We start from the raw sequence: 12461 nt of genomic DNA on the forward strand, positions 1-12461 counted from the left end.
TTCATTCCGAATGTTTTATATTTCATGACGCTCAGGAAATTAGATTAAACTTGGTTCCCATTGATGTCAGTGAATTGGACGATGATCATTGTTAGTGACACAAAACCATAAAATAACAACTAAAAAATGAGCAGTAATAGTTTTATTACAAGTAATCAATGATTTGAAAACACAAACTGACAAGGCACATGAAATACAAACATGATACATGCCTGGGTTATTTTTCACAAAGAAACACAAATGCACACTACAAAAACATTAAACATTTCAACGAGCTATCGAAAAAATAGTATTGAATGAAGGCACAAAATGTATTTTCGAACCGTTTATATTTTCCATCATAATTCTATACGACACCAAGACGACATATCTCAGCAGTTAGACAAAAAGATTCAAGTTTTTAAGCGTGTAAGCAAAGATTCGAACCTTTTGACATAACAAAGCTTTATAGGCAACAACCATTCATTAGGAATTGAAATAAAATCAAAATAGTGGTCCTATATAAAAAAAAAAAACTCCAGCATATAGTATAAAGAAGTTACTGCTTATGCGTAGACAATATTTTAATTACCTTTTGACTGGCTTGCCGAATCGACAAACATTTCTTCAAAGGTGATTGCGTGAAATAATATTTACAGAATGTGATATTATGGAAATTTTAGAACATCTTTTATCGTTTTAGTTGTGTGTCTGGCACATAATAATCAAAAAGTAGATTGCGAATACAAAAAAAACATTTATTTCCTGAGTGTCGGGCCTCAACTGGCCAGAGTCGTACAAAGAGAGGAAGTCAGACCCACTACAGCGCCACCTAGTGAGTAAAATGTTTGACCTTTCGAGGTGCCCACCAAGTGGAGCGACAAGCAAACTCCTTCATTCGGCCGTGGTAGCGTCCGTGTTGAGTTTCTCCGTTTCAGGGGGAGCTTCCAGGTCCGACCGTCGGATGCCGTCGTCGTCGTTGCCGCCACCGGGCGGAGGTTTGGCGCCTCTGGCGAAGGGAAGGCCGTACGTCCTCCAAAATAGGAAGAGGTCCAACACGAAAGCCAGTGTCGCTAGGAAACCGAATGCCTGTCGGAGGAAAGGTTTCAAAAGGTGAAAAATTAAAGGATGGACACAGGCCCATTTTAGTTAGGATAACAATGCCATTACAGTCATCCCTCGATCATCGCGCATTCACTACTTTGCGATTTTTTTCCGCTATTAATTTTTTTTTTTTTTTTAAGTCAAAATCCAATCTGAAACTCATAGGCGGAAGCTACTAGGACTCATCACCAATGTTCCCTCTATTTTGTGCGCTCCATATGATTTGCTGTACGCAGAGAAATAGTGCGCAATTGCGCACGTGCGCAGCTTAGAGGGAACATTGCTCATCACTGAAGTAAAAACATAAAAAAATATATTTCAATTTTATTATTATTATTATTTAAATAGTGGTGACCCTACTTCTCTATTTTTTGATTATCGATGTCTGGTCTACATTAACCGTGATATTTGAGGGATTACTGTACAAGTTCTTGAGTTATCTCGAACACAAAGCAAGACAAAAAGATGGTTTCCTCTAACTATGAATTATTTAAGTAAGGTGATTGATTATGCTGGCCATAACATTTATTTTTGCACCGAGATTGCACTTACACTCAAGAGAACATTAAATTCCAGGAATAAATAAAACAGCTGAATGTATCTTCAAACTAAAACAATAAATAAATAGTGCCTTATTTCCACCAAATACAGTAAAATGTGTAAATTCACTTTTCCCATTGAATAAATAAATGAAGGAAACACAAACTATTCTCGCTAATGCATTAAAATTAGTGTTTTATACAACAAAAAAATAACTAGCTGCTCATTTAGCATCCACACTAACTACAAGTAGTACGTGGCTGCTAGCGTAGCCGTTAGCCACTCGCGGTTAGCGCTAGCTTTGTGCTAATCGCTAATTAACATGACAGGTACGCAAAAACAATGGTCTAACCTCCCTAGTACTGTTCAATTCCTTTTTTTTATGAATTCTTGAACAAGATATAGCTTTGCAAAGTAACATATTTGAACACAATTTAGCATTAGGGCTTAATGTGTAAAAGGGCTTGCTTAGCATGAGTCAGCAAAACTCATTAACACACACTTTTGACCTAAAAAGTCAGTTAGACCTTGATATGAATGAGATAATCATTGTTTTATAGGATTTTTAGTCATAAAAAAAGGAATGTTTCCTCACCACGGCACTTTTTTCCAGACTGGTGTCGTTGTTGCTGGCAGCAAAGACGATGGAGGCGATGAGGAAAACCAAAGCGATGATCAGCGTGTACACAAAGTCCTGCAATCGTCAAAATCAAAACATTAGTATGTCAATTTCAGTCAGATAAATCGCAAAAAAAGACAAAAATAACTCAAATCGGACCGCCACGATCACTCGACAACTTTATTTGGAAAGGAAATGTCAACATTTTTCATTCCTTCCTTCCTTTTCAGAACCGCATATCCTCCCAAGGGTCGCGGGGGGTGCTGGAGCCTACCCCAGCTAACTCGGGCGTAAAACACCCCAAATCAGCGGGCAGCCAATCACAGAACTCGCAACTATTTCGACAACCAATTAATTTTTTTTTTTAAATACAAAAAGGAAAAACCGCATATTTTTTGTATTTAATTTTCTGGTGTTTTTTTTTAACTATTTACACATATTCCTTTATTGATTTATTATTATTTTTCTGTATTTTATTTTGACGAGTACTAAAGAAATGTAACTTTCTTGAGAAACAAAATAATGGCACATTTGCGGTCCACAAAAAATATTCTGGCGTGCCGAAACTGGCCCTCGGGCCTCGGGTTGGACACCGGTGCGCACCCACGCAACAAAAAGTCATCTCGACATCTTGGCAAACATGTCGAGTCGGCATTTAAATCCCGAATACTTCCCGTAATGACAGCAAAGGCCTTCGTTGTGGTCACGTGACTTTTAAGAGACATTTTGGGACGATTTCCTTTCGAGAAAACCGAGCGAGGTCCTTAAAACCATTAAAACGAAAGTGTTCTCCAGTGCGTCTCACCAGTTTGGACCAGCATTCGATTCCCACCCTGCTGTGCAAGTTGGTGGAGAGGAGGATGAGGAGGAGAAGGGTGAAGAGGAAGGACGAGCAGCTGACAAACTCGAAAAACTCCAGCGCCGAGCAGTAAAAGCAGACGGTGACCACCTCCTCCAGGATGAACGCGATCATGGACAGCAGCTGGCGAGGGGGAGGAGTCAAAGCATCATCGTTAAGTTGCGTTCAAATGCGACCCCGTGACCCCCCAAAAATAGCCATGTGCGGTCGATTGGTCGCTGGTCTTTTGGTCGCGGTCTTTTGGTCGCGGTCTTTTGGTCGCGGTCTTTTGGTCGCGGTCTTTTGGTCGCGGTCTTTTGGTCGCCCCGACCGCGACAACGGGCGACCAAAAGACCGGCGACCAAAAGACCGACGACCAAAAGAGCGGCGACAAAACAAGGTAAAACAAGACAGTCTACACATGAATAAAAGCCAACAATGGCCATGAGCAGTTTCACGGAGCCGACGTGTGGATAAGAAGAGTTTGTATGTACATGCGTTGTCCCTTTAAGAAGCGACGTCAGTTCAGTCAGGGTCTTAACAAGTTCTCAAACAACAAAAAACAATCAAAGTCCGGGAAATTTGGAGCTTTTCTTTAGCCTAATAATTACTAGGGCATTAAGTAGGACTAAATAGTCATTCGCACTGTATTTAGGGAATTTGAGCAACCATTTCAATGATAATTATCACTTACCTTCTGGGCGACTAAAAGACCGGCGACCAATCGACCGGCGACCGATCGTCCGGCGACCGATCGTCCGGCGACCGATCGTCCGGCGACCGATCGTCCGGCGACCGATCGTCCGGCGACCGATCGTCCGGCGACCGATCGTCCGGCGACCGATCGACTGGCAACCGGCGACCAATAGACAGACTGACCTGCGACCAATCGACCGGCGACCGATCGGCCGGTGACCAATCGACTGTGTACCAAAATAGCGGCACAACGACTTAAATCCCGTCATACGACTATGATGACGCACCGGTCTCGTCCCGAGAGAAGTCGCCGCATCAAATCAACTTTTACCAAATGACATTTCCCATAATGCATCTGGCGACGAAACCCCGAAAGACGCAAATAGGTCAGAATTCTAACTTTATTCAAAATACATATTTGGACTTTTAACTCTCCTGATTCGGACTACTTCTAACCAATCATAGTAACACAAAGCGAAGGTGGCGTATTTTCCGCACTATAAGATGCAACCAAAACTTTTCCCCCCCTCAAAAGCCAGCAGTCCGCTTTATAATCAGATGCGATTTATAAATGAACCCGTATTGGCTAATCCTCGTATGAAATTCCCTTTAGCACAGCTCCGTCTAGTAGACGCATAACACCACTCCCAGCCTGTACAGCTCCATCTAGTGGAAGTATAACACAATCCCCTACGACTACCGCATCTTATAATTGGGTACAAAAAGTCACCCACTACCACAAAGACAACGTTAATCCCAATCCAAATCGGGGGAGCTCCTCGCTAAAAGTTTCCCGCCTTCCGCCGCCCCCGAATGCCGCAACGGCCGAAGATGTGCTAACGGAGCTGCCAGCTAACGGATGTGCTAACGGCAGCACTTTCACTTCCCGCTGGGCACTTCCCGCGGACGAGCCACAAAAGGAAGGGCGATTGGCGGCCAGCCGGCGTGGCCCAAACCGCACTTGAGAATTTGGAGAAACTATTTGGAGGACGCTCGTCCACACGAGTTGTCCAAACGCCGTTGAAGCGCCCGCGATCGGCCTTGGAAAAGACCTGGCGTGGCATAAAACCTCCATTTCAAATCCTTCTAACCTCCACAGAACCTTCTAGAATCCCCGAAACGGAACAGCGAAGGCCAAGTTTCCCCACGGCGCCGACTTCTCGCCGACGACGTGATTGGCCAAAGGCCGACTCACCACTTCCAGAAGCTTGACGACGAAGCGCACTTTGTCCAGATACGGCGACGGGACCCGAAAACAACCGGGGTTCGGGTTCGGCGTCGTGGTGGAGGAGTAGACTTCATCTTGGGCCATGATCCAACTGAGCCAGACATAATAAACCATGAAAAATATTTTAAAAATCAGTCAACACCAAAGTATGAGAAATATTGTATAATTTGGATATTAGCTTGCAAAAGTATCGTTAGCGATCGTGACGACAAAGCTAGCTAGCGACGTTCTGATCCCTCATCAGTTCTCCTTTCCAACTGCCGTTCGCCCTACCCAAGGTGTGCCACCGTGTAGAAAAGAGCGCCCGTTGCCCCGCCTGAGGTGATGATAAACATCCAATCGTTTGGCGTCCAATCATTGTTCGATAGCAAGGGTACAATCCGTTGAAAGTGGGAGCGAAATAAAATAACCGTGATAAAATAATTTCAATTCATGGTAGAAGCAGGAGAAAAAAAAATACTATTTTCTGCCCCCTGTCAACTGTCAACATGGCCTCACGGCAGCCATGTTGGTAGGGGCAACGTGCCCAACAAAGTCAATGCATTTTCCATTAAATCACCTCATAACTTTCTTTTTTCTCAAGCAATTTTAGAAAAAAGAAAATATTCATATCGTGGCTAGCCTAAAAATGGATTGGACGTTTCAATAATGATAATCTAGTACTTGAAAGTATGATTGGTCGCCACACTTCAAGTCTGTTTGCAAGAGTTCATTTAAGAAAAGTTGTTTTCCTTCTATACTGGTACTTAAAACATGCTGGATAATTTAGCAGAGTAGCCCCACATGTTCAAACTGGGAATAAAAGTCATATTTTCACGAGCAAAAAGAAAAATATTCCTTCTAACAATGGATTCCGAGTAAAAAAGGAAATTTAAAAAACATGGCAAGACAATTTAAGACTGATAAATGTCTTTCGTGATGTATTTGTGAATATTAAGACTAAAACAAGAAGGCATTTTTTAAAATGGATTGAATAACTGACGCAGTTTGGTCAAGAATTGCGCTTGTCTTGGAGAAGTGAAACTACGAGTTAATTTTACGGCAATTCAATGAAAACTTCTTAACGTCTTTATAGAAAAGGTTTTTGTTTGTTTAGTTTGTTTAGTTTGACTCACCTTTCAAGTAGTTTGCCAACGAAATGGTGACAAGTCGTCGAGTTTCCGCAGCCCAAAAATGACTGATCACATCTTCCGCATTCAGTTTTACTTTCGCCTAAAGCTAAAGAGTGGAAGCACCAACACTTCCGGTTAAACAAAATAAGGGTCTAGCGAGAATCTAAAAAAGAATAATAATAGACTACGTGATCACTATATTTGTATAAAACATGTAGAACAACGATGAGTTTAGTCAAATAAATCTGAAATTTGTGATTTACAGTAACGTTTAACTCTTTCGCTACCATCGACGGCTATAGATATGAAATCATCATGATTTGCCGTCTATCACCGTCAACGGGGGATAACTTATCGATTTATGAAAATTGTTCAAGCCGATTGATCGATCGCCATCTATAGTTTTATCAGCACTTCCTGCCTGTTCTTTCAGTCCTTCACATTAAAAGCCTGGCAAACTGTGTCCCGCTAGTTTTTATTAGTTTTCAGAAAATGAAATGAATAAAAATTCTTTTAAATTACAATTTAAAAAAATACAAATTAGAGAATATGTATTTATTTCTTTAAAAAAAGGAATATTATTAGTTTTCATTTTTCCTCTTTAAAATAATTCATTATAAATTGACTAAAATTACAATTAAATAATAAAATAACTTACTGTTATTTAGCTGTATACATAAAAATAAATACAAATGTTGGAAAATACTGGAGTATTTACTGTCATTTATCTTAATATCTGGATTTTTTAAAAACGGGTTGCAAAGTCAACAATGTCTCAAAACGATTCATGAATGTATTTTTTATTAGAAAATGAAAATAATAAAAATTATTTTAAATTACAATTTTAAAAAATACAAATCATAGAATATATATTTATTTGTTTAAAAAAGGAATATTATTAGTTTTCATTTTTCCTCTTTAAAATAATTCATTATAAATTGACTAAAATTATAATTAAATAATAAAATGACTTACTGTTATTTAGCTGTATACATAAAAATAAATACAAATGTTGGAAAATACTGGAGTATTTACTGTCATTTATCTTAATATCTGGATTTTTTTTTAAAACTGGTTGCAAAGTCAACAATGTCTCAAAACGATATTGAATAAAATTACAATTAAATAATAAAATTACTTACGGTTATTTAGCTTTATACATAAAAATAATTACAAATGTGAGAAAATACTGGAGTATTTACTGTCATTTATCTTATTATCTGGATTTTTTAAAAACTGGTTGCAAAGTCAACAATGTCTCAAAACGATTCATGAATGTATTTTTTATTACTAATTCATTTGATCATCGATTAGCTGACACACAAACACGATACGTACTCTTGTTATGAATCATAGGTGACCGCTAGAGGGAGACAACGTGCGGTTGTTTTGGAATAGGTGATTTCCGAGAAGTTGTCGTACCTGCTTACGCCCTTTCTCCTCGGACGCCAAAACCTGACCGTAATTCAACTCCAATCGTTTTTCAATCCACACTAAACGGCAGGTAAGGAACATTTAGTGTACTTTGTATGTATTACACAAAGTAGTAATTGTGAAGTGAACGCTCAGTGCTGTTGCTTCGGAAATCAAAACAATGGCGTAACATGTTTTTCTTACTCGCTAACGAGACGTGGACTCAAATATTAACCTCAGTTTAGAAGTACTCCTGACTAAAGACTAATATATACACTATTTGAAGTTTTAGGCAAGTTAAATGCGTTATAACACAAAAACAAAAAGCTGCAGTGTATGTAATGTCCGTCCGTGGCAGCACCGAGTTCAAAAAATGTTAAACCTGAATTCCAAAAACGATTAGAATTGGAATCAAATACAAATGGTTTAATTTATTGTACTTAAGACTCGTCACGCTTGTAACTACTGTTTTAGTTGGTACTAATAATGGACGAGACGTAGCAAAATGACAATATACTTTGCTACATTTGCGTTTACATCTAAATATTTTTGCCGTATTTGTTAGTTAACGAAATTTCTGCGTCATTTTTTAATGTTTTGATTTCGTCGTGCGCTCGAACGGAGACAAAACCCCGGATTTGGAGTTTTAGCGCGTTGTTTCTACGCGTCAGCCTGTCGGCCATATTGGGTGGGTCAGTAAACAAAAAAACAGGAAGAATTTGGGAAAAATGGAGAACAAAATGAGAAAGAAATAGTCACCAAAACGGTTTTGGCAAAGTATATTCAATATACTTTGGTAAATTTGCGTTTACATTTAAATATTTTTGACGTATTTGTTAGTTAACGAAATTTCTGCGTCATTTTTTTAATGTTTTGATTTCGTCGTGCGCTCGAACGGAGACAAAACCCCCGATTGGGAGTTTTAGCGCGTTGTTTCTACGCGTCAGCCTGTCGGCCATATTGGATGGGTCAGTAAACAAAAAAAAACAGGAAGAATTTGGGAAAAATAGAGAACAAAATGAGAAAGAAATAGTCACCAAAACCAGAACAAAAGATGGCAAAACACTCACGACTATTAGATCACTTATTTGGAATTGGAATTTTAGTCGTTATAGGCCCCTCTTCTTAAATGAACCCGAAAATGCCCCAAATGGGACCAAAAAAAGTGCTTTTTTTTATTTAGTCCCATCATAAATGTGTTTTTCCCTCGCAGGATGTCAGTGACCATGACCAAGGCGGACGGGGTCACCATGCTGACGCTGACCACCGACCCCAAAAGCAACTGGCCCCCCCTGTGCCAGATTCTGGGGGGCCTATGCTACAGCCCCGCCTGCTCCGTGTCCCGCCGCCTGGGGTCCGTCATGGGCACCTCCCAGTGGATCCTGGGCTCTCTGCAGGTCACGGTGGGTCTGCTCAACGTGGGTCTTGGGGCCATCCTCATGAGCTCCTGGAACGGTTCCTCCTGGCAAATGGATGTCACGGGCTATCCTCATTGGTTGGGAGCCCTGGTGAGAACACTGACCCTACCTTTAGTTTGTGGATGACGTAATAAGCCAGCATAACGTCCTCCTTTCTTCCCCGGGCGCAGTTCGTCGTCTTTGGCTCCGTCTGCATTTTGTCCGAGAGGTTTCCCAGTCCGTGTCTGGTGAGTCGCCCGTTTGAATCCCACTTTGAGCCCCCCCCCCGTCCCTCGTCCCTTCCCTCGCCACCTTTTCCCCGTTTCAGGTGCTGGTCAACGTGATTCTGAACTTTGCCGGGATCGGCTTCGCCATCGCCGGCGTCGTCCTTTACTCCATTAACGCGGCCAACGTGCAACTGTGGGGCGTGTGCCGGGACGACCGCGACTCCTTCTACGGAAGGCGTAGCAGCGCCACCCTCAGTCCCGCCAGGGAACTGTATTCTGACCGCTGCTTGGAGGGAAAACATCTGCTTCTGGTGAGCGAGCAAGTGTACGCTTTCACCTACAGTGGTACCTCGACATACCATGGTAATCCGTTCCGAGACTGAGAAAATAAACATTGTTTTAGATTTGTAAAAAAAAAAAAAACGGAATATTCAGGGAGTTTAATCCAGTACTTTTAATCCATTTATTAAAAAAAATCTAAATATTATATCTAAAATGGTCCGGCCCACATTGTAAAATCTAATAATATATTTAAAAAAAGCAAAAATAAACATTGTTTTAGATCTATAAAAAAACTGAATATTCAGGGCTTTTAATCCAGTACTTTTAATCCATTTATTAAAAAAAATCTACATATGATATCTAAAATAGTCCGGCCCACGTGAAATCGAGTTGACGTTAACACGGCCCGCGAAGCAACCCGAGTCTGACACCCTTGAAGTAGAGAGTGACTCCGCCTCCTTCCCGACTTGCTCCAGCACCCCCTTGACCACGGATAAGCGAGCCGCAAAACGAATGGATGAAATTTGGCTTCTTATGAAAATGGAAATCAAAGTCAACTTCATCCTAATGGAGCCCGATGGTTGGGCGTCCGTTCCCTAGATGCTGTTGTGGGGCATCTACCTGGTGGCCGTGGCGCTTTGCGTCCTGGAAGTCTGCCTGCTCATCAGCTCCTGCACGCTGGCCCTCAAATCTCTGTGCCAGAGCGGACGCCGCTACGACCAGCCGCCGCAGGTAACTTTTTTCGCCGCCCATCTAGGTTGGCAAAATGAGCCCGGGAATGCTACAAAAAGTGTACCGGGTTTTCTGCGGGTACTCTCCTGTTCCCTCCCACGTCCCCAAAAATGTGCGTGCTGGGCAGATCGGTCGCTCCAAATTGACCGGAGTCTGGAATGTGAGCGTGAATGGTCGCTTGGCATGGTGCCGGATGGGCCGGCACGTGACCGGACGATTCGCCGACGGACGGTTCGCCGAACGGACGGTTTGCCGAAACGGGATTGGCGCGCTCGCCCCGCCCCCGGATCGTGTGTGTACATGTTTTTCAACCTCGGCCCACGGGCCATATACAGCCCATTACAGATCACATTCATTTAGGAATACAGTGGTACCTCGACATACGAGCGTAATCCGTTCCGAGACTGAGATCTTATGACGAGGTTCTTGTAACTCGAGCGGAGGTTTCCCATTGAAATGAATGGAAAACAAATTAATTCGGGTTTTTTTTCCCACGACAACACACTCGTAAACGGAACAAACAAATTTAAATGAACTTGGATTAATATATACAGACACACTCAAACATACGTTTAATGTAACATTACACAAAACTGAATTCTAATTTTGTTCTGGCGGGTTAGCGGTTTGCCACGCCTCCACCCACTCTCACGTTCGCTATCGATGGACTGTTTGGTGTTGTACTATTCCCTTCAAAATATTCCCAAAATGATGCACACAAATGTCCTCACAATAGGATAACGCACGACGACCACTTGCCAACGAGAAGTATAGTCTTGTAGTACATTTTAGCGATCGCTCCGCTGCTCATAAAGACCGGCTCGCAACTCCCTCGTTGTAATGGCTCTGGTTGCAACCGCTTTGAACGGCGCCTATGAGAGAGAGTTGCGACCAGAAATATTACAAAGAGGGAATTGCCAGCCAGTGCCGCTGATGTTCTTAGGAGCAGCGAACGAGAAGTAATATAATACTCCTCGTATTAGATCATAAAAATAACAGGAAATGCAACAGCTCAGCTTACCCACGTATTGATTGTGGGTCATGAAGTTTTATTCTGAGAAAGGTTGCCATTGGCTATCTATGGGTGTTGTGTGCACCAGTATACTTCATTACCCAGAAAGCCCTCTTTTTGCCCGCGCATGCGCGTTGTGCGCTTCCTGGTCGTATGAGAAACTCGTCTGAATTAATCGTTCCGTGCTCGTAGATATTGTTATACACAAAAGAGATGCAAAAAAGACCTGGCTTGGTCGCATCACGAAATTTTGATCGCATGACGGGCGAATTATTCGATCGAAATTTTCGTCGTAAAACGAAAATATTGTATGACGAGGTACCACTGTATATGATAGGGATCAAGCAGGTTTACTGCCATCCAATCACGTCGGATGGGCTCCGGCACCCCCACAAAAGCGAACCGCAAGCCGAATACACCATTGTTACCCAAAGTCTTAAAACACTTGATTTATTTCTCATGTAATGTTGCTTTTCTCACCTTTTTTGAATTCCAGTTTTGCTTGAATTTTTCACATTTTCTTTGGCATTTTTTAGAGCGCCGACGGCGAGCCGGACGCCAAATACGAGCCGCTCGTCAATCAAAACGTGGAAGCCTAAATCGTCCTCTTCCTCTTCCTCCTCCTCGCACCTTATATTGCTGCTTTCTTGAATTTTATATCCAATTTTTATACGTGAAAAAAAGTTTGATGACAGCTGCTGCGCTTGTGACAATAACTCTTTTGCTTTTTGTTCAAATCCAATGTACTTTGATACAATTTTTTTGACTTTTTTGCTTGTTTAATGGACCAATACAATGTTTTTGTGCCAGAAAGGCGGCCATGTTGGTAGGGTTAAGGTTCCATGATTCCCACTCAATGCAATGGCATTAGTAAAGCTTTTTTTCTTGAAAATGTTATTTGACCAATGGCAAAGCCTCTGCTGTGTACTCATTGGCTGCCATTGACGGGGCCAGACGTCCAATCCATTTCAAGGGCCGTTTACTTCAAATGGAATCGATGTCGACTCGCGAAGAGCGTTTGTGGGCGGCCATATTGGTAGGGGCGACATGTCGAGCCAAGTCAGGACGAACTGTAAATCATTTGTTATTCTTACCTGTCGAAATAAAAGTTTGGCTGGAAAATTCAAATCAAACTTTTGTTATTACAAGCACTTGAGCAACATTCCTTTTTTCCTTTTTTTTGGTTTATTTTTTGCTTTTTTGGGGGGGATTTTTTTCTTCTTTACCGTCACTTTATACTTTGTTTCCTTTTTTCCTTTTCTTTGGTTCATTTTTGCTTTTT

The 12461-nt window shown here is 41.7% G+C and overlaps 2 protein-coding genes across 2 annotated transcripts; one reads left to right on the forward strand and one right to left on the reverse strand.

Annotated features, from left to right (window-relative positions):
* Positions 1-127: 127 nt before the first annotated feature.
* Positions 128-6272, reverse strand: cmtm6 (CKLF-like MARVEL transmembrane domain containing 6). Its single transcript, XM_077599713.1, has 5 exons — positions 6120-6272; positions 4972-5095; positions 3048-3224; positions 2219-2317; positions 128-1068 (listed from the first exon to the last, which is right to left on the reverse strand). Exons 2-5 carry the CDS (start codon positions 5086-5088, stop codon positions 874-876), a joined length of 588 nt encoding a protein of 195 aa, XP_077455839.1. The 5' UTR covers positions 5089-5095; positions 6120-6272; the 3' UTR covers positions 128-873.
* A 1203-nt stretch (positions 6273-7475) lies between these two features.
* On the forward strand, positions 7476-12312 carry LOC144072886 (uncharacterized). The gene is made up of 6 exons (XM_077598261.1): positions 7476-7620; positions 8743-9037; positions 9118-9174; positions 9255-9464; positions 10036-10167; positions 11716-12312. Exons 2-6 carry the CDS (start codon positions 8744-8746, stop codon positions 11776-11778), a joined length of 756 nt encoding a protein of 251 aa, XP_077454387.1. The 5' UTR covers positions 7476-7620; position 8743; the 3' UTR covers positions 11779-12312.
* Positions 12313-12461: the final 149 nt, after the last annotated feature.

Source organism: Stigmatopora argus, chromosome 4 (assembly GCF_051989625.1).
Source record: "Stigmatopora argus isolate UIUO_Sarg chromosome 4, RoL_Sarg_1.0, whole genome shotgun sequence".
NCBI classification, from domain to species: domain Eukaryota; kingdom Metazoa; phylum Chordata; class Actinopteri; order Syngnathiformes; family Syngnathidae; genus Stigmatopora; species Stigmatopora argus.